Consider the following 22,284-nt stretch of genomic DNA (forward strand, 5'->3'; position numbering starts at 1 on the left):
TCTCTTATTGAAGACAGGAACAATACTTTTTAAAGTGCGCGTTTGACTAAGGCAGTTTCATGTGCATTCTGCTGATACGTACAGTACATTACAACGTACATGCCATGTTCCAAGCTGAATGACCCAACCTCCACTGCAAAGGATTGAGGATCTTGTACACAGACATCAACCTTTTATTTTTTTTTGTTCTGTTTTAGTCTTTTTTTAGTAGCAAGAGAATCTACATCATACACAAATTCCTGGTAAACTACATTTAGGCTACCTGCTTGTTCCAGAAATCACATCACTGTAGTCATAAGAACTTTGGATAGCTCGGACAATGACTATACTAAATTGTATTTTTTTCTGACACTTTAAAGGGACAAAAAGTAGCACTGCTCTCTGATCAGCTACAGCATAAGAACCATAACTGTAATTTTTCATAGTGATGTATTATGGAGATTCAATAAAAATTTTAAAAGAAAAAATTGCTCTGACAGGAAAAAGGAATAAATGGTTCATTTATGGCACTTTATGTTTTCAGATCTCAAAGCAGAAATAACATACAAAATAGAAACAGCCAGGTACTGTCCCATACCACAAGAGGTTTGCTCCAGTAATAGGAGAAGTGTGTTGGAATTCTGCGAGTCAGGTAGGAAGATCTACATAAATCAAGGGGTGCTATTTAAAATACATTCAAGTCACTATATTCTGTTCTTGGGAGTACATGCACTGTATATCTATAACGAAAGAATGTTTGCTTTGTGTAATCTGCTATTTTGTACCTGCACCTTAAGCAGGTAGAAGTGCCACACTCCTTTCAAGAGTTTTAAAAGCTAAACACAATCAGCTTTACAGTTCCATCATGTTGCTTTTGGCTGCAAGTGGTATCTACATCTTTTGCACTTGATTAGCTTTTTGGATTTTTTTAATCAACTTATCTTGAGTACAGAGGAAAATTAAGGAATATTGATTAAAATTATGGAGTATAAGAACACGGTTTAAAGTTTGTTAAAGTCCTACGCAAATGCTTTCAAAAGACAGTGATGGAGGACAATTCAGGGAGAAGTACTGAGTATACTTCCAGAAGTTAAAAATTCCTGTGCAGCCATTTTGTTTTGCAAATGGTTCAGTAATGCTGTGTGATAGAGAAATTAAGCCACATAGTCACCAGAGCTGTTTTCCACAGAAATAAACTGAAAATGTTGAATATTAGCTAATGTGTGTATGTGTGTGTGTGACATCTAGAAATGGATGTGAACTGGACAGGGTGGCAATACTTGAATAAAAATGTACTTCTTGCCCTAATGTGTATCCTAGCTTGGAGAAACTCTAGCCATTAATGCATTGGACAGTAGTAGTATTATTCTCCAGTGCATGTACACTTGATAATTTTCCATCCAGCAGTTACTAAAATCCTTGAGAAATTTTGAGTTTTCTCCAGACCAAGGCTTCTCTTATCTCAGTTTCAATATGATTTATACTGGACCGATGATTGCTCCTTCAGGCTAATAGCATTACACTCCTTATATTGTATTGTAGTGGCCTTTTTGTGGGAGCAATCATATCAACTCAAAAGTGTCTGATGTAAAAGCTCAAGGCAAGCCTACTGTATGTTGTCCCACCAAAACAAGCATGACTAACTGTAATCTGAGTCTAGTGAACTACCTACAGCTCTTCTAAAGCTTATGGTGAGCAGGAGTTCAGATGCAGTAGATGTGAGAAGTTTGAGGTCCTCCTCCTGTATATATCAATAAGAAGTTGACTATAATTTTATCTAGGATATTATCTCTTCTTCTGGAATAGATTAGTAATCAAACCATCTATAATTGTTTTGAAGAAAGTTGTGGCATTGATCTTTATTACCAGTTTGCTGGCTTAGCTCTGCCTTTGAATGAGGCAAAATTCAATCATTGGGGCACAGACAGTTTCCATATATAGAGAGAGAGTTTTTTTTTTTTTTTTTTTAAGTCTATACTCTACAGATCTGAGTATATACTTAAACAGGTCTCTATCCTGCAAACCTGTGCATGCCACTACTAAAGACACCCTATATGCGGTGTGAAATTTCAGAAGAGATCCCATACAGTCTTCTCCTTTGAATTAACTTTGCTATTTATGAGTTACCAGAAGTGAAATATGTGTGCTTGAACTTAGAGAAGAAACAGTCAGAAAATAATGGCATTTTCTGTAGACGTTTCATTGTTTGCCTTCCATTCCTGGTACCTGTGAGGATTGTTTATTGATACAAGGGTTGAGGGACAGGAACATTCACTTAGTTATTAATGCTCTGAGAAGTGGAATGGCACCCTGAGTGGAGGCAGAGTTTAACTAATGTAGCTTGTCAAAATGTTCCAGTCTCAAAAGCAAAAATAATTAGACAAGAATTAATATGAATAGTACTGCTCAAAGAGAATAAAAGAGAAATAATTTTTCTTTTTGTATATGTCAGGAATTTTTGCTATCCTGAGACCAACTCTCTGTCATGTTCAAAGAAAAGTGGTAGGTTTATTTTTCACCACAAAAAAAGTTTGTGAGCTGAAGTTCACAGCAGAGGTTCATGGAGCTTTTTTTGATCTAAGTAAATGGCAAATGAATTATATTGGTTGAAAATGTGTTTCTTTCTTTTGTAACTTCTTTTATTTCTTACCTTTTTTTGGTTTTTTCAATGTGCACTGTACCTTCTCTGGCTTTCTAATGCTGTCCTTTATCCTTTCTACCGTTTGTGCTGTACAATCTGCTTTTTTGGTTGGACAAGGAACAGCTGTAAGCATCTGGGCAGGTGGCTGATTAATGTGTGCCAGTTGGCCAAACAATGTGTGTAGGGTGATTGCAGCTGCCTGCCACCTGTTGCAATGAATAGGGATTTTGCAACAAGTGTTTTTCCTTATGGAGATACTTACTTAAATTTTTTCTGGCTGTTAGTTTTCACATAACATGGAGGAACTGTGTTCTTTGTGTCCTCTATTTTCTAGTCAAGCTTAGCAAGAAATATGATTAGGAGAATGCCAGAGAGGTGAATACCAGAGGAATCATGTATAGCGCCAATTTTGATGGAATATAACCAAATTAATTGAAGTTTCAAATTCCTTATTAGATTTGAATGAAAAGCAATAACCCATTAAAATGTGTGCATTTAATATGATTGGCAAAAAAAAAGGATATGAAAAGTGACTTGCAGGGGGCTTTTAACATGCCAGGTTTATTTCTATACTGCTTTAAAAAATGTGGTGTTGTAATTGAAGTGATCATCCCTAAAAATTACAGTGAGTACTAATTCTGCTTGAAACAGTAATTTTGTGTTTGAAATTCTGACTTTCTGAAGTTCCCGAGCCCATTCATCTGAATGTTACAGACGCCACAACATTGTCTCAAATCTCTCTCCCATATAATTAACTTCATTTATGTGGGAACTATCTAAGAAGACACACAAGGATGAACACCTAATATCAAAACCTCAGCCATAGTACCTGGTGGTTTAACCATAAAAATCGTCTTACATGGAAGGAGTATATAGCCAGAACTACATTACAGAATGAGTAAAGGAATGTGATCTACACATTATTATCCCCAAACTGTCTGGAAGTTAAATGAGAACTATTTAGGTTTTATTGCTCAAATAGCAAATTGTCCCTTTAAAATATTTTGTATTTTAATCCAAAACTCGACTAATGTAAAATTACTAAGTATGTGTGCTTCATTCGCAAGTGGCTTTGTGATTTAATTTTTTAAATTTTGTTTTGGGTGGGGCTTTATGCAATTTCTAGCTAAATATGTTCCACATCTGAAAGATGAAATGGAAGTACCTTTAACTCCTCCATGCAGACAACAAAGGTCATGGGTTAATTCTCTGTGCACAGGACTTCAAGAAGAACCTATTCTTCTTTCTGGTAACAGGTATCAAAAACTTTGTACTGATAGATCCTGTCATAAATCCTCTAAATCATAAATCTTCAAAATCAATGCAAAAATAACTTTAGTCTATTCGTGAATTGGTAGTTGTGTTCTTCGAGACAGCTGCATATTTTTGTGTTGTGCATGAAAGAGGGAACAGAGTGAATGGTCCATGTCTGTGGCTCTTCAGGGGTGCTTGAGAAAGGAAATGGCAGTTGCTACTGTAGAATTCTTTCTCCTGGGGGACTTCATAGCGTGACAATCAGATCTCTCTTCTGGAGTAGGCAATTGTAAATATTTAAAAATATTTTTGTAATTATGTAGCAAGTATGTATGTGTGTATCTACATTAATTTATACATATGGTAAATACATATGTTGAGCAAGCGTGACCCACAAAATCTGCAAAAGAGATAGAGGAAGAAAGTATTGTCTGTGTTTTGGGGCTATTCCCCAACAATGGAATTTAAGCCTTTTCATGCTGACATAGGATCAGGATTGCTTCATTCTTTTCTTCGCATCTTGTTTGCAAGACTAGCATTTTTGCCTTGCTATCTTTCTCATATACGCACAAATAATTTAAATATCCTTTTGGGGAGGGAAACACAGTCTAGATAGAATTCTTATTTGATGTTGCTTTATTTTATGAACCAGCCTTGATGGCTCCTCTCACTCCTTCCTGTTCACCGTAGTGTTGCGTGGAGTGACCTTGTATATGGACAAGAAAAAATTTTTAAGCATGAGTGAATGAATGAACTGAAAATTTAGAGAGAAAGCAGATCTTTAAATGGTAGTTTTGTATAAAATAAAATTCAAAAGATAATACAGTTAAACTTCATACCTCTCAGTCTTGTTTTATGTTCTTCTTAGTATTTTGATTACAGAGCCCTCTAGGGAATACTTAGAATGTTTGGTATGGCAAGCAGAGAAGTATCGGGATAATATGAACTCTCTTTTGCTTGTTGGTAAGAATTTCTAATTGATGTTGAAAAGTTCCATGTCCATGGAAAGAATATAGCAAAAAAGATAATATTATATTACAGACCACATCTTTTGAATCATTGAGATTTATCCATTATTATTTATCCATTATTAATGTAACTCTCTGAAGTTTGTATTATCTTATTCTTTTAGTACATATACAAAATTACAGTATGGCAACATAACAATTGTTACGTCATGTATCCCTCTATGGAGGTAATTTTAATGAAGTAAATTTTACTTTATTTTGAAAATGTTCAGCTCACTACTACTAATTGTATTCAATAACTGTGGTAATTGAAACTGGGTCATCTGTTAAATTCTGTTCTGTGTACTATTCTCCTTAAGTAATGTTTCAAATCATGTATCAAACATTAGAAAATGCTGTTAATGGTAGATGATAACTTGACAAGAGCTGAGTTCATGTTAGGAAGCAAGATATAAGAAAACCAAAATAAGCTGCAGGTTATTTCTGACAGTATCAGAATACTCATTGCCACTGTTCTTTCATTTTATTTGCCTTCATTTTACAAGTCTCAGGATTCATTTATGTATATTGATTTATGTTGTCCAACTTATTTGTGCGTTCATTTATAGTTGAAAATAATATATGGTAGGCCAACTACTATTTCAGTTCAATTTTTTTTTCAGGTAAGGGTTATGTTGAATCCTTGACAGCATGACAAGTAAACCTACAGATAATGAAGAAGGTCATTTGTAGCTTTAGTAGTGCAGCTGCACGTTGTTAGATCTCCCCCCTTACTTGTACACTCCATAAATAAAAAGCACACTTGCTCTGATAACACTGCTTTGCTATTAGTGGAAGCTGAGTTACAAGTGGAATTATGAACTGTGGATACATGTAGTAGGTCATCAGTACTTGGGAGCTTTCATTTCCAAAATGATGTTGTTTTCATTTTTCTGGATTACTAATATTATATGTTGATTTTTGATTTTTGTAGAACGTCAGACAGTTAAACTTGCATATCAGCATCATTCACTTGTGGAACTGAAGGAATTGTTACCACTTGAGGTAGAAGCACCAGTGCTTAGCTCACTAGAGGAGGGCTGGTGGCTTCGTTTTGGTTTAAATCCAGCCTCCATAGAAACTTTGGAGCAATTAAATATGAATGCCAGTAATACAAACAGTTTGCTTCCTACAGAAGTAGAAACATTCGCACGATTTACATCACATCAGTTAGAAAGTAAGTACCTTCTTTAAGAAAAAAAAATGAAAAGGCAAATTCAGATGCTTTAACAGAGAGTCACACAGTGACAGTTACATAGTTCCAAGAAGAATGGAAATCAAAGATTTCTTATTCTCAAGAAAAAAATGTTTTATAGCAACATGAAGTGGCAGCACTACTACAATTAAATTTAGAACAAATGATAAGAAGTGTTAAACTCCACAAAGTTCTTTTCTATTAATGTGCAGATGAAAAGTAGCCTCCATCAGCCATACTGTTGTTTATTAGAATAGTTTCATACAGGAGAATTTCTTAACAAATAGCAATTTTGCATGGGAATATTTTAATAAGTCTGATATTCATATAGTCCTATATGCAGACAGTTAGTGGGGAGAATATGCTGCAGTGAAAATTCTTTATTTTGTGATGCTATTCAGAGGGGTTTTTATACTGGCTGTGGTTTCAGATGCGAAGCACTCACAAGCTTCAGAATTTCTCATGGACTATTATGCATACTTAAAATCAAACTTTAACAGAAAATGCAAAAAGTTGTTTAGGTTTTACTATGTAACTGTGGTCTGACCACAAATCATGAATTGTGGTTCTAGAACTCCAGGGTCTGGCTACAGCATGATATATTGTGAAACAAATAGCTACTGCTTATGAAAGTACATTTCCACTTAACTGCTTTTTACCTGTCATAAAGTGTTTAGTTACCGTGTTTAACATGGATGTTGAAATAAACAACTTACGCTTTTTCCATGAATAAACAGCAATGTTTAATGCAATTCATTAAATCATCTTCTTTAAAGCATAAGCAAAACAGCGCTGGGTGTGTGGGGGTTCGCTCCGTCCAACACACACACCTTTTAACAATAAGAAGTGTGTTTAAATACAGTAAGGTATTACATATTCATAATAACCCCAAGAATGCCTATACATCTTCATAACCTTTCCCTGCTTCTTATTGAAATGAGTCTCAGATAACCATTTTCATAGTCTCCTCCTTGACCCTCCCCTGTTGTGCCTGCGCAGTGTCACTTGGTGGTTTTGAGGAGGGGTCTTTGAGGGTTTTTGGATGAAGGCTCCTTCAGCTTCGTCACAGTAAACTTTTTACCTTTTTGGCTCATTATGATGAATTGACTGGAACCCAAGCTGCCAAGTTGACTGAAACCAGACTGGTGCCCCCTTTTGCTGTAGATCTTGGTTATCTTGTCTCCTCAAGATTATAGCTGGTGCTGTAAAACTTCTTATCTGGGCATTCGATGAGGTTCTGGTTTTTCGTAACACAATTGGTTACATAGGGCTCTAAACTAGGCATTCATTATGTGGCTTAAAGTGTTAGTTCGTTAGTAGGCATTCATTATGTGGTTGATTAACCCTTAAAATATTAGTTCTCTCTATCAATATAACTTCATAAACAAGTTTCACAACTTTTTACATAGAACTTAACTGCCTTTTCCTGTTTCCAGGTTCAGAGCCCATGCCTCATTTGGTTATATCTGTAAACATTAAACATCTCAGCATGAATCACAACTGCATTTCTCACAATGCGCAGCAGCAGTACAAAAAAATTGCAGTTCTAGTGAGGCATGTAGTTAGAGGGAGCTAATTGCATTCTTTACTTCTTTTATTCCTCTAAAAAAAAAAAAACACCTGTTAATCTTTTTATGTTTTCTTCCTAATTAAATGTTTTACATCCAGTTACCTAGAACTCTTAACACAAATAAGCACCATGCAGACGGTGGAAACTTCTCCAAACAGTACTGTGGCCTACTGTTTCTCAATATTGTATGTTTTTGCTTAGGACTAATCAGTACAAATTTTCTAACAGTGGATTCTAGTGATCTGGGAAGGCAGAAAGAAGAAATTAAAAAAAAAAAAAAAAAAATGCTTTCTCTATAATTACCCAAAATATTTAACCACAGTCAGGAGGAAGAACAGAAAAAAATGTGTTGCACTAAACTAAATTTTATTTTTTAGGATGGCTAGAAGAGAATTCTGTGACAAACCAGGAGCTACTTTCTGCTGAAAGACATCAGTCAGACAAACCAATTGATCTTCACATGTCACCATGGAATCAAAGGCAGTACTTTGCCATGCATATGAATGCTGCATCATCTGCCAAAATTCACAGTACAAATATACCTGTGGAAGAGCTTACCAGAGGAAGGATAAAACAGAATAAGGTAGAAGAGGCAATTATTTTCTTAAACCAAGAGAAGAAAAGCCCCAAGTCATCTGAATCAGTCAGCTGTAAAGATTTGTCTTCCAGACAAGATAACTTCTCCAGTAGTCAACAGCCTGCATCATCTTCACTTGCTACAAAATGGGACAATGATGATTCTGATCTGAGCAACTTTATCATGCTGAGATCTAAACATACACTCACTCAAAGAGAGGAAAATAATGATGTAGATAGTCCTGAAAAAGGTATGTGTACCAGTTTGTTTTGACATTTTTCTAAGTTTAATTCTGCTTTCTTATACCAGCTCCAATGGATGCTAGTTTATGCTAGTAGACTTATGGGGAAAAAAATCCTTTAAATTAAATGGTAACATTTTTATGATCTTTAATGTAACTGAATTTTCAGCTAGCAATCTTACCTTTTCTTTTTTCCTTTAGTTATCTTAGGGGATTTTCTTTGTTGTGGTTGGAAGAGTGCTTTTGGTCTGGGTTTGGGTTTTTTTTGATCGTGGAAGTGGTTTTTAATAAATTAAACATAGAAGCTTATTCCTGTTCTGACAAAGTAACTCTAAATGGTACATACTTCAGAAGATCTCTTCTATCCATGTTCTGAATCAGATCTCCTGACCTCTTTGGATAAATAGTAGTTATCAATTGTATTGACCAAATAGCAATTATCAGGACTCTTACTTTTGTAGAACCAGAATAGCCTAGACAATGAACAAGAGTTAAAGTTCTCTGCAAAGAATCATTTGAGCCAGTTACCGTGGTGCAAACCCCATCAAAGAGGCAGAACAAGTCTTACGGAAAACAGAAAGGTTTTGGTAGCCCTGTTCTTGTTGGTAATAATACTTATGTGAAAGAGTCTCAGGCTATGCATTGACTATTGTAGAATGCAAAACAGCAGAGTGGGGAAAGAAGTACAAGTACGTACTTATTTGTTTGGGGTTTTTAAAAATATTTGTGGCATAAAATATTGGGAGACAGTGACATATTTCCAGATTCACTTTTCAGGATAAAGTTGTATTAAAAAAAAGAATATTTTTCACTTTTGGACTTACATGGCAGGATTTTGACAATAACTTTTATAGCTTCAGATATGTGTCCCAGCATTAAAAACAAAAATAACAATAATAGTAATTGTTACATAAAAACTTTCAGCATTAATTCCTATCGAATAGGGATATTTATTTAACTGCAAGTTTATGTAATCTTGTGGAGCGAATATTTTCTTGAAGAAAATTCTTCTGTTACTGATGCTGGTAGACATGCATGAAACACTTCCAGAAAGCAACAATCCCAATTTTTAAAGTTGATCAAGGTATCTGAAGTTTTATGCTACCATCTAGTGAACTCTGACTAGAACTGCATCTCCTTGTGGATGCACTCGACCCCCTGCCCTTGACACTCTTAACAAGAAGTCCAAATGTATTGAAAGACAAGTAAGTTAAATGCAGTTGAGAGTATTTTTACAGGTACACCCCAGTGTTCCAGATCAGTTTTGTCTGCTATATAGAGAACCTGTTAAAATTTATAGATATTAACACATTGATGTAGAAATTATGTAAAGTATTGTACACCGTTTGTAATAATGAACAGTTTTTATTAAGGGTCATTCTAAATTTAACTGAAAATAAGAAATGCCAGAACTGCTTGTAGCACTCTTTCTCTAATTGTCTTTGTTGTTTGGCTTATTTGTTTGAAATGTCAGTGTGTATAATGTTTAGTTCAGAAAGTACACAGGAGGGAAGTAGTACAAACAGTTCATTGATCTGATTTTGGACCTGATATAGTTTTTCAAAATCAGGAAAGGTTTTTTACCTTAATTGGAATTTTTTTTTTCTTTCTGTTTCTGTATGATTAGTTTGTTTTCTGAGGAAACTGACATTCTTAACTAGAAAAAAATAAGCAATATTTAGGAGACACCTGTTCAGCCAGAACCCCTCTCAGGTACAGAGGTAGAGCTGCTAAAGGAAGACTTGCAGTCAGAAGCTGTAGTTCTTGCATCAGTATTTAAAAGGAAGAAGGGAAGCAGACTTAGAAATACTAACATTTTGCAAAAGATAGCTATAAAACAGGAGAAAGTTCTTTTCAATAAGCATTTTTTTTTCTTTTATTTGTACCATTTGCGGCTTCCCTGTTCTTTCTGGGTCACTGATAGTATCGAATCTCTTCTACTCACACTTGCTGAGATACTTTTCGTACTCTGAGCTTCTTATAGTCAGTAGCATCTTTCCTTTCATACATGTTTTAATCCATATAAGGGCACAGGAGCTTTCCTTTGGAGCTGTATTATAGACCTATAGTGCCAGCTCCTTAGTTTTTCCAGCTCTGTGTTTCTGCCCTAACAAAGAGGAGCCTGATAATGCCTGACTTATCGGGCTGTGAAGGCTGACAGGGCCTCATCTCTCTTGGTGTCTTCATGGATTTCCATACTATATGAGCCCATGAAAACAATAAATTTCATGAAAAGAAAATGCATGTGCCATAGAAACTACTTAGTTTGAAAACGTTTTTGCATGTAAAGTCATGTATAGAATAGTTTCCTTATTTATTGAGCTGGTTTTGTGATATTGTATCTAACTGTTCACTTGTGGTTTAATGATTTAGTACTACAACCTAAAGAACAGCATGCGGATGTTCACAAAGAGGACAGTTCTGTGTGTGATACTGCAAGAATACGGGAGAAAAAACAAGAGAATGAGGACAGTATCACAGTCAGTGTTCAAGCATCAGGTATACTGCTTCAGATATGCTTTTTGTATATAACTTTGCAATATATTTTTTTATTAAATAGCACTAATCAGACAATTATGGAAATTATTAGGCTTATCTACTTGAGACTGCAAATATTCTAAACAGATGGATATTTATTTTGAGGCAGATGTGAGAGCAGACTATGGAATTCTTTCTTAAGGCTAAAGCCAATTGCATGCAAACTAAAAAGTACAGAATTCGACTTATGTCTGATCTAAATCAGTGGACATCAAAGCTCTTCATGCCAATCAGTTCCCTCTAATTATTTTTCTGCATTTTTCCCCTGACAGATCAAATGAGAGAACTGGAGACAGAAGGGTTTGGTAGTCATTTTGGTATGAAGTGTCTTCAATGCAGTAATAATCCACTATGGATTTATCTCATATATAACTGAGCCTTACCCTATAAACTCCTGCTTTTGTATTTTTCAAGACATTGTGTCGAAGAACATGCACAGACAACTATGTCATACAGTAGAAATGGTGGAGAAGAATCTAGAATATGTTTATCCAAGATATTTGACAGCCTCAAATTAAGCATGCTCAGTGCTAGAGAGTTGTAGGCCTAGCACAGATTAGTTTGGTTTTCCGTGGAAATGCATTCACTTCAAGCACGTGCTTAATGGTGAAAGAACCAGTGAAAAGAGTAGAGCATTATCTGTTCCCATCTGAGATGAGTCTTGTGTAACAGTTGACTGATGTCCTGTTACAGTCCTTGAAATAAAGTGTGTTTCACCATCGTGGCCTTGCACATGAAGGAAAGGAATTTATCTCAAAACTAAACTACAGCCACTTTAGAAAAATTCACACAAGTACTTTACTTAACAGTGGAACACCGAAGATGCATGATTTGAAATATACCATAAAAAAAAATATATATATTAATACAGGAATGCCTGAATTAAATTATACAATGGCGATCCGGAATACTATAGTCTCTGACCTATTTCCAGAAAGGCTGAAAAATTTGACATAATAATATACCTTTTTTTTTAGAATCCTTAAAAATATGAAGATATTAATTACTCTTATGAAATAGGGCATTGGCCAAGTGAAGTTAAATGAGCTGCTACTCAAATAATTCCTAGAGATAATTTGAAAATATTTTTGAAAAGTAAATCTTTCAAAATGAAGAATTGCAGAGTTCTGATCTTGTTGATGTGTCCAGCTCAACTATCGTTTTTAGAAATGGTTAGGGAGGAGTTTCACCTTGCTTGAGGAAAAGGACATCACTTTCAACTCATTCAGCAATTGACAGCTCTGTCATGGGTGCTAATGGCAAGAAATTATTAGAAATTTGTAGAGTGCACTGTCAGCAAGTTTGCTTACGACACCAAGCTGGGAGGAGTGGCTGACACACCAGAAGGCTGTGCTGCCATCCAGAGATCTGGACAGGCTGGAGAGTTGGGCAGGGAAAAATTTAATGAAATATAACAAGGGCAAGTGTACAGTGTTGCATCTGGTCAGGAACAACCCCAGTTCCAATATAACTTGGGAAATGACCTATTAGAGAGCAGTGTAGGGAAAAGGGACCTGGGGGTCCTGGTGAACAGCAGGATGACCATGAGCCAGCACTGTGCCCTTGTGGCCAAGAAGGCCAATGACATCCTGGGGTGTATTAGAAGGGGGGTGGTTAGTAGGTGGAGAGAGGTTCTCCTTCCCCTCTACTCTGCCCTGGTGAGACCACACCTGGAATATTGTGTCCAGTTTTAGGCCCCTCAGTTCAAGAAGGACAGGGAACTGCTGGAGAGAGTCCGGTGCAGGGCAACAAAGATGATGAAGGGAGTGGAGCATCTCCCTTATGAGGAAAGGCTGAGGGAGCTGGGGCTCTTTAGCTTGGAGAAGAGGAGACTGAGAGGTGACCTCATTAATGTTTATAAATATATAAAGGGTGAGTGTCAGGAGGATGGAGCCAGGCTCTTCTCGGTGACAACCAACGGTAGGACAGGGGGCAATGAGTATAAACTGGAACACAGGCGGTTTCATTTAAATTTGAGAAGAAACTTCTTCTCAGTGAGGGTAACAGACGCTGGAACAGGCTGCCCAGGGAGGTTGTGGAGTGTCCTACTCCGGAGACATTCAAAACTCACGTGGACACATTCCTGTGTAACCTCATCTGGGTGTTCCTGCTCCAGCAGGGGGATTGGACTGGATGATCTTTTGAGGTCCCTTCCAATCCCTGACGTCCTGTGAGATTCAGTTGTGATTTGAAGACAATTGTCAAACAGCCAGCCAGAAGCTATTGAGAACTGTTAGTATGAAAGAACAAAGAGACCAACAGATTGACTTGTTTAGTCTTTCTAGACAAAGACATTAGAAATTAAATACCAGGGAAGGAGAAGGGCTGTTTAAGTTGAAGTTATAGTAACAAGTGAATATAAAGGGACTAAGTCTAACTTTAGACTACAAAGTAGAGGAAGGTTGTAGAACAATGGAATAATAGTACAGTGTTAGTGGGAATCACAGGAGTAAAAAATCCTAACTTTTCATCATTGAGTTTGATGACTTTATGAAATGCATGGAATAACATGTTTGCCTAATGTGAGGAGCAGCTTAATTCTAGCACCCAGGAGGCTCACTGGCAAGCAGTTGTTTTAATGTTACAGCTTTCATGAGGAAGACTGTGTTTTGTTAGGTCTTCTGAATAGTCTTGTCCGGTAGCCATATATGAAACCAAACTTTATTAATATGTTTTGTTTATTGTGCTATCCAGAAAGCCAATGCCAGGCATACTGCCTCTTGGAAGAAGCAGCCACTCCTGTTCTAAAAGATTTGACATATCTGGGTGTACTTGCTTCTGTAAATTGGAGCTTTAACAGCATTAAATTTGACCACACAAGGTTTTTCTTAAAACAGCAAGAGAAAGTGATATGTGATCATTTTAAAGAAGGTATGTCTTTAATTTTTTTTTTTTTAATCTTCAATATCAGTATGGGTTTAATGGATGACACAAGGTTCAAGATGTTTGATAAATTAATGATAAAACTTCCAGCAGTTTAACTTGTAGAGTTACAGTGATTGATTTCCTCTTTTACTTTCAAAATGCTGCCACCTAATTCTTCAGCATTATGTTTATTAACCTCAATACTTTAATGTAAAAATACTCTAATCTGATTTAATTTAAAAATATTTTAGATATGCTTCAGAAATGTTGCTTCTATATGAAACAATGTTTAAGTTATTTTTTTCATGTTAGATTTTAAAATGAAATCTGTCTATGTATTTTTGTTGTTTCTCTCCTTTTAGTAGCTATTGTCACACCTGCATGATGACAAATGCTAAGCCTACATTTGAAATGAGCAGGAAAAAAAAATTAATATTGATTTGGTTTCTTTCTGACTTTATTTCTCTCCTATCTGATATGTGAAAACCCTGTAGAACCAGAAAAATGAAAGAAAAAATCAGCAAGATTAGTGAACCCTTACAAGATTTTGGCTATAGATAAAGAGAGGGGCAGGAAAACCTTACAGCAAAATACAGACTGTGTTTGAGGAAGATTTAGAAAGCTATTGGGTATTTTGGATTATTTTTTGAGATGTACTGCTCGTAGTGGAGGACGAGTTGTAAAGATAAGGTATTAGGTTGTCTACTACCTGACAGGTTTTTCTATTATGATGTCACAAATTGTGCAATAAGCTATAGCTATCTAAACTTTCTGTGCTTAATGTATTTTTCTCAAAATAAAACTATTGATAAATAACAAATGAGAGAGAAGGCAAACACACAAAAAAAATGTAGTGGTCTCTGCCTAATGACAACCTGTGATCTATAGAATTACTATGTTAAAATTGTCAGTAGCAGGGTTCTTTTAATTTGAGGGAGCTTACAAAAGAGCAACACCATCCTCACAAACATGAGGGAGAAACTCAGTATCTATACATTTATCGGTGAATCACAGAAAGGAAAACATTATGCAGAAGACTACTACACTGTTTTTAAAGATCAAGGAAAAAATATGTAAGAGTCTGTATTTTAATTCAGGATTGATTAAAGAAAACTTAAATCCTTTCAAATGCAGTTTACGTGCTGTAGAAATGTATCTGAAAGTAGGAGCTGGGCCAGGTGACATGCTTATTCGAATTTCAGGTCCTTCTTTACTTGTAGATTGGCTGTGCAGTATATTACCAATTGCTAAAATTACAGCAATGAAATAAATGAAAATGTTCAATACTGAAATAAGGAGGCAAATAGTTATCTCTTGGACCTTCCTTTTAAGAGCAAGTGTTTCCTGAGGAATAGAGGATGATTACCCATCCCTTGTTATACAAAAATAACTGTTGTTGAACAGAAAATTGACCTATAAAATAGATGAGTCTTTGAACTACAGCTCAAGGAAAGCAATAAAAACTTTTTGCTCTTGGTATAAAATACTGAAAAAAGTTAGGTTCATTTAGCTGCTGTAACCTGCACTGAAAAGACAGAAAAGTGCAAGGGAAGTCTTGCATTTTGTTCACAACTACAGAAGCAGGAGACAATTTTCTTGATGGAAGGTCCATAGAAACAAGGAAGACTCTAGCATACCCAATCCATTACTAATGAATATTTCTCTTACTGTATAAAAGATTTTAAAACTTCCCTGGTAAATTACTTTGCTCATTTATTGCCTTCCTGGTTTTAAATAGATTCACAATATCTGATCTCATTCCACTTTACTCCAGAGTATGCCTATGTATTTTCTTATTAATCCTCCAATGAACATAGAAAACAATCACTTATTACGATGATGTTGATCTATTAGAAGATTATTATTCCTCTAATGGTCTTTTCTTTCTGCACCAAATATCACCAAATGCTCCATTTTTTTGTAATAAAATCATAGAATCATAGAATGGTTTGTGTTGGAAGGGACATTCAAACCTCATCTGGTCTAACCCCTGCCATGAGCAGGGGCATCTTCACCCAGATCAGGTTGTTCAGAGCCCCATCCAGCCTGGCCTGGGATGTCTCCAGGGATGGGGCATCCACCACCTCTCTGGGCAACCTGTTGCAACATTCCTTAACCCCCATTGTAAAAAATTTCCTCTTTGTGTCCAGCCTGCATCTTCTCTCCTTTAGTTTAAAACCATCACCCCTTGTCCTATCACAACAGGCCCTTCTAAAAGGTCTGTCCCCATCTTTTTTATAGACCCATTTTAAGTGCTGAAAGGCTGTACTTACTCTCTTGATTTGTTTCTAAGTGACCTGTGTTCCTCACTGAGTTTTTGTGGTGAGTGGTGTCAAGAGCTGGACATAGTCCCTCAGTTTCAGCACCTTCACTGGCAGAGATGAACAGCAACTCTCTGTCTTGATACAAAATAGTGGTAATGTCTTTGTCTTCCATGCTGCTTCCAGGTAATTCTTCTGTATGCTGTGTTCCTAAGTTTGATTTTTCCTTCCTAAGTGCTTCACTTGTCTTTTTAAATTAAAAGCTGTGTTTATCCCAGTATACAGAGCTATCTAATATTTTTCTTGTATAGTGCGTTTTGTTTAGTAATTCCTTGATCAGCTGTAGTCATCTATTCTTAAGTGCCTTCTTCATCCATTTTTAGCATCTTGAAGTATTTATTATATATATTATTAAGTCCACTTACTCTGCACTAGTCACATATTTGCTTTCTTAAGATAATGAACTACACCATTGCCCATATGCAATTCCCAAAAAGGCTTTCCATCTTCAGTCTAGTAATTCCTTCCTGTTCAGTCAAATCCTTGAAGATTTATTCAAAATGGATACATAACACAGAATAGGTAGCCGATCAATTGTTTGATTTACTCTGTGGGTCCAAGAAGCAGCAAATGGCCTCCAAATTTACCTTCTCAAACAGCATTAAGATTCTCATCAGGAGCAGTTAGTTAGGTTTGGGGAATGTAATACCAGAAGTTAAGAGTCTACATGGATCTTTACTGGAAGACAGTAGGATTTTTTCTCATGATATGTGTGAAGACTAGCTGAGTCCAAATCATTTGCCATGAAGAATGTAGCTTTTATAATCTAAAATTAGTTGAAAAGTTTCTGTGAAAAGCTCCATTTGAGGTTATCATTGCTTTAAAATTCCTTATTGATTAGTGCATAATCTACCATTTTGATTTATTAGAAAGAGTTCTGAAATGTTTCGAAGACAAGTTAGATGGAGTTACAGTGCTGTTGATAAATTTAGTGACTTGACTAGTTGGATGAGGAAATAGTAATGTATACAGTAGGGCTGGTATGATGGACAAAAAGATGGGAAATTTATCAGTTTCCTTTAATATTTAAAGATTGTGTCACTAAAATCAGTAAGGCAGTGTGCATTTAATGGCACACCCAGGGGAACTGTTGTCCCCTGCTCCAGCAAGCACCATCTATCCCTACACACCTTTCAAAAACACTTCCCTGTGTGCCACTTGCTGTGTGTCAGATGACATGGGAAAAGTTACACTAGATCATAAGCTATTCACCAAAATTCTGAGATACCAGAATATTTTAAAATGATTACATATGTATAATGCGATTTCTGAAATTGTATACAGACCACAGCTGTGTCTTCTATTTGTAAAGGTAAAATAGATGAGAAGGAGATCATGCTGTTCAGACATGCTGCTCTGGTGCACCTGCTGGTAACAATTCGAGATCTTCTATTAACGTGTGGCTTGGACACAGCACTAGGTTTGTTTTTAGTAGTGAGTAATGATACCTGTAAACCAAATGCTTTGTGTGTGTTCTGCAGGCCGTCCTTGTTTGTAGGCTGTGATTGTTTGTCATCAGTGTAGCTCCAGCATAGCTTCAGTATGATATTCAGCCCTCTTTGCTTCCTTACTTCTGTTCCATCATTAGAAATGAATTCACTGCAGCATGTACTTCAGTAGTGTATATGCTCATTTAATGGCTATATATACCACTGTTTATGTTACATGGATTTGCCTAAGAAAGATTCATATGTGCTTCCACATGTATAATGTTGTCTTGTACCTCAGAATGACAGATTTTCATTAGAATCTCTGTGTGGAAACTGAGAAACATGCAAAAATGTCAGGTCCTTTGTTATTTACAGTCCACCTCCTGTGAGTGTGGAACACTTTCCACTTAAAAATAGTCTTAGGCTCCTTGGAAATGAGGTATTAAAACCAAGGACATTTTAAGCAAAATCTGAAATATTATCTAACATATCATGAGACAGGGAGGTCGAAGCTACAGTCCAATTCTTAGCACTGGACTCACAGAGAATCTTTTTTTTCGAGCTTTTCTGGTCTTATGCTGCTCAGATTTGGAATATGAAAATTTGTCATAACCCAGTTTTATACCTGAAATGATAGCGCCATGCTTGTCAAGTTCCCGTAATTGTGTATTGTGAATTTTCAGATAGATCTATCAGAATAGATTTATAGGGAGCTGAAGTCAGCTTTTATGAATGCCCTAGGAAAGTGAGAGTCCCTCTGTCTGTATACATAAGGTGGTTCAGAGCATCTAACATCAGTCACTATGAATTGTCCCTTGATGGAGGATGTTTCCTTAAAATTGAAGTAAAATGGAAAATGTCTGACATATATTGAACTGTGGGGAAAATAAATTATTTTGTATTCACTTAAATATTTCTAGCAATGAAAGAGTAGGAATAAAAATACGGAATGAATACATAATTAGAATTCTTTTCTACAGTTAGTATAAACAACGTAGGAGGATGGGAGGCAGACAAATGAGCAGTTCTTCCTCCCCTGTTCTAGTGTAGCAAAAGCACTCCTAGATGATATTTCAGAAGTACACAGCACCTGTCCTTCCAAATCCCAGCAACATCTCACATAGGAAACAGTACAAGTAAAAAGGATCTGGAAAAAAATGGAAAAAATTGAGCCAGATACTAAGTAGGCCCTGTAACCTTCACTATTGTTGTGATGTTGTGCTGCACTGTGTGATGCATCACATAGTTGTCTTACATGTGTTTTTTCTTTATGCATTTTCAAATACCCCCAACATTGTTCACCATTTATATACAAAAGCTATCATTCAGAGTTGAGAAACAGTTGTGATAATATGAAGAGTGGTGAAAACACAGGACAAGTAAAGCTTTTGACAATGGGAATATAAATAAAGTTGTTATTTATTATGAATTATGTGGATTAGCTAAATATAATGGTGCTGCTACTGGTATATCCAGCTATAGAATGCAATGTTCTTTAATTCTAGCTGGAGAGATATAGCAGATAATACAGTAGCACTTTTATAAAGGTCACTTATGTACCTGATTAGTACTAATAGTATCCATCCATATTCACAGCCCATTAAATTTTCATCTTTTTTGTGCCAGATACCTTCAAATAAATTTTAAATATATGTGTAGGTTAAGCATAAACCTTAGCAATTATGTTTTGTCACTGCAATTACTTCTTTTGTTGCTTTATTAACAGTTTATTTGTCCAAAGCAAAGGATATCTATAAAAACATCTTAGAATCCTGTTTGAATAACATCTGGAGGCAGTTGAAGATTGTACAGTACAGCAGCCAGAAAAAGCATGAAACAAATCCCAAAATAACAGAGCTTCAGTGTCAAATGTTAGATTGGATGCCAAGTTGTGGAGAGGAGCACAGTGTTAAGGTTAACAACATAAATAATTTCTTTAAGCAAACAAAACTTCTCCGAAGTATGTGAATATTATAAAACCATCTTTAAACAAGGGTTGGTTTATGGAAGAAAGTCTCGTAATTGCCTTTCCATCTCAAAGTATCTATTAAATAAGGGTAACAAAGTTTAAGACCTCTATCAGGAGCAGTTTCTGTTTGATCAAATGTCCCCTTGTTGCATGACTGAAATAACATGCATATGAGTTTTAACATTGCTGGGTCTCCATCATCTTGCAGGTGTTTTTGTTTCATGGTAAGTATATTGTATCCCATCCCTTAGCGAAAATTATATCATAGTCTTTTATTTGAAGGCCTCAGTCTTCTGGTGTGAAGATAATCATAGTCAGGATTGTGCACTTCCTCAGTGTGGCTCAGAGCATGTGCACCATGGAACACTTGGGTATTATTATCCATAGATGACCTCTGCTTAACCCACATCTCAGGCCAATCTCCTGGCATTATGTAAGAAGCAAATAAGTGGTAGTTATGACATGAAGGATAGAGTTGTGGAGGAGACCCAAGTTATCCAAAGATTTTTTTTTTTCTGGCTATGTGAATATTTTGGGCAATACCATGCAGTGCAAAACACCATTTTCCTTTGCAGAACATTTATTATTAATTTACAGAATACTTATCACATAATGAAACAGGAGAGATAAAATATATAGTTTTTTTAAGCTTCCTGACTGTTTGAAATAGAATTTACGCTGCTGAACACACAGCCAAAAAAGACAGATCTTCAAGCTTACTTTCATTTATTTTAATTTCTTTCCATACGTCTCTTCCTGGAGCTTTCTTTTTCTTTTGTTTTTCTTAAGAGTTGCACTAAGAGCTCTGAACATCTTCTGATAAATTTTCCTGAGAAGAAAAATATAATAGTTTATTGTACACCCTTGTAGAATTTAAAATTAACATGAACCAAACAAAACAAAATGCTATTGCTTGTCTTGATGTCTGTCCTTCAGTAGGTCTTCTCAGCTAATTTCAGCATAATTTTCTCCTTCTTCAGAGTAACACATTTTGCTTTGTGATACTAGGATTATGCAATACTAGAAGACATCTGACAACTTTGTCATCTTAATGTCAGCTGAGTGACAGCTTTGCTTTTTTTCTGAACTCTGTTTTCTTAAAATTTTAACTAAAACTTTCCTGAATTTTGACCTGCTTGCTTGTCTTAAGGTCATGCACACATACCCATGCAATGTAAAAATATATATTATTTTATTCATAATTATATGACTGTTTCCTCTTCCCTAACATTCAGAGACAGGTTTCAATGAACCAGAATAGGCAAAAGGAGTATTACAGTCATAATGAGAAGTAAAAGTTATATTGAATTATCTAGTTCCTGTTCTGTCATATTTCATCAGCACCAATTGATATGAAGTATGATAATCTGGTTATCCTTATATTAGCCAAAATTGCAGGATTATAATGGCATGTTTCCTTTGTAAGCAGTGAGTTGCTGGTGGAATAGCATAAACTGAACTTTACTTTTTGTTTCATTAGCTTTTGTACTTATGATTTAGATCAAACATGACTAAAAATGTCAGCTAGGTCACAGCAACATACAATGATTACTCTGATGTATCCTGTGTGAAACAGCAAGTCTGCATTTAAAAGTGCACTTGTCCAAAACTGCTTTGAAAGGAACCAGTGGATTGTTAGGTGTCTTTTTGTACACCAACACGTGGAAATTGAAATCTGCCTTAAGCTTGTCAGCCTGAGTGATATCCAGAAGTTGTTTTCTGACAAGATCTAACACACTATTAGGATTTACATATATCATTATCTTGCATCTGTAGTCTTAGTAGTTGGACAATGCCATGTGCCTCCTTAAAAATCTTATCTTGTGAGCACCATGAAAAGAGTGTATACAATGGCATAAAGGTTCAGAGGTAATCCTGTCTGAAATTATAATGTAAATCCTGTGTATGTGTACACATTCTTCTTTACATACTTTGATTGTGTAGCACAAGTTCAGCTTATATCAGTTGAAATTATGGACAAAGCAAACACCTTATCTGGTAGTGATTCTTTCTAAAACTGTTGGTTTGGTAAGCTGAAATCCTTTTCAATTTTTTAATCTTCACCAGTTTTAATGAGCCTTGGAGAAAAATGATCTCTGGCAGGAACATGTCAGTGTACTCCATCCGTGGTCTGGAAAATCTTTCTAATTAGTTCAGCAGTACATGCAGTACCTCCCTTCTCCTTCCAGTACATCACCATCTTGCAGGCTGAATTCTAAATATGGTCAGTTTAAGTTTTACCTCTATAGGGATATTGCCTCTAATGTGGCAGTGATAATCTGTCTACTGCAACAGTAATAATGTGATATAATGTCTTCAGATAATATCTTTAAATAGGATTTTTACATTGAATTAAATATTCCAGTTTAAGATTTATTCCAGGAGAGCTTTGTTCATAAAACTGAATTCCAATAATGATGTCTTCTATAATGTTGTTTCTCTAATTCTTGTAATCATGCACTGAGTTTCAAATTGTTAGTGACAGGAGAAAAACCTCCAGGAAAACTTCAGCCCTGGATTTGGGGAGAGCAGACTTGGGGCTGCTGAAGGAGCTGGTTAGTTAAGTCCCTTGAGAATCTGCTTTTTAAGGTATTGGGGTCCAGGAATGCTGTTTGTTTTTTAAGAGTCATCTCTTACAAGCACAAGAGGAGACAATTCCAAAGTGTTGGAAGTCAAGCAAGTGAAAAAGGCCAGCTT

At 35.9% G+C, this 22,284-nt stretch overlaps 1 protein-coding gene across 2 annotated transcripts in view; it reads left to right on the top strand.

Annotated features, from left to right (window-relative positions):
- The window catches only part of SHOC1 (shortage in chiasmata 1), a 58,295-nt gene that overhangs the window by 20,423 nt on the left and 15,588 nt on the right, over positions 1–22,284 (top strand). For both annotated transcript variants that reach the window (XM_071802362.1, XM_071802361.1), the window contains exons 9-17: positions 524–631; positions 3,747–3,876; positions 4,743–4,837; positions 5,816–6,058; positions 8,024–8,473; positions 10,838–10,963; positions 13,697–13,873; positions 17,501–17,608; positions 19,345–19,532. In XM_071802362.1, coding sequence (XP_071658463.1) covers positions 524–631; positions 3,747–3,876; positions 4,743–4,837; positions 5,816–6,058; positions 8,024–8,473; positions 10,838–10,963; positions 13,697–13,873; positions 17,501–17,608; positions 19,345–19,532 — 1,625 coding nt within the window. The remainder of the gene's footprint in view (positions 1–523; positions 632–3,746; positions 3,877–4,742; positions 4,838–5,815; positions 6,059–8,023; positions 8,474–10,837; positions 10,964–13,696; positions 13,874–17,500; positions 17,609–19,344; positions 19,533–22,284) is intronic.

Source organism: Patagioenas fasciata, chromosome Z (assembly GCF_037038585.1).
Source record: "Patagioenas fasciata isolate bPatFas1 chromosome Z, bPatFas1.hap1, whole genome shotgun sequence".
Lineage (NCBI taxonomy): Eukaryota > Metazoa > Chordata > Aves > Columbiformes > Columbidae > Patagioenas > Patagioenas fasciata.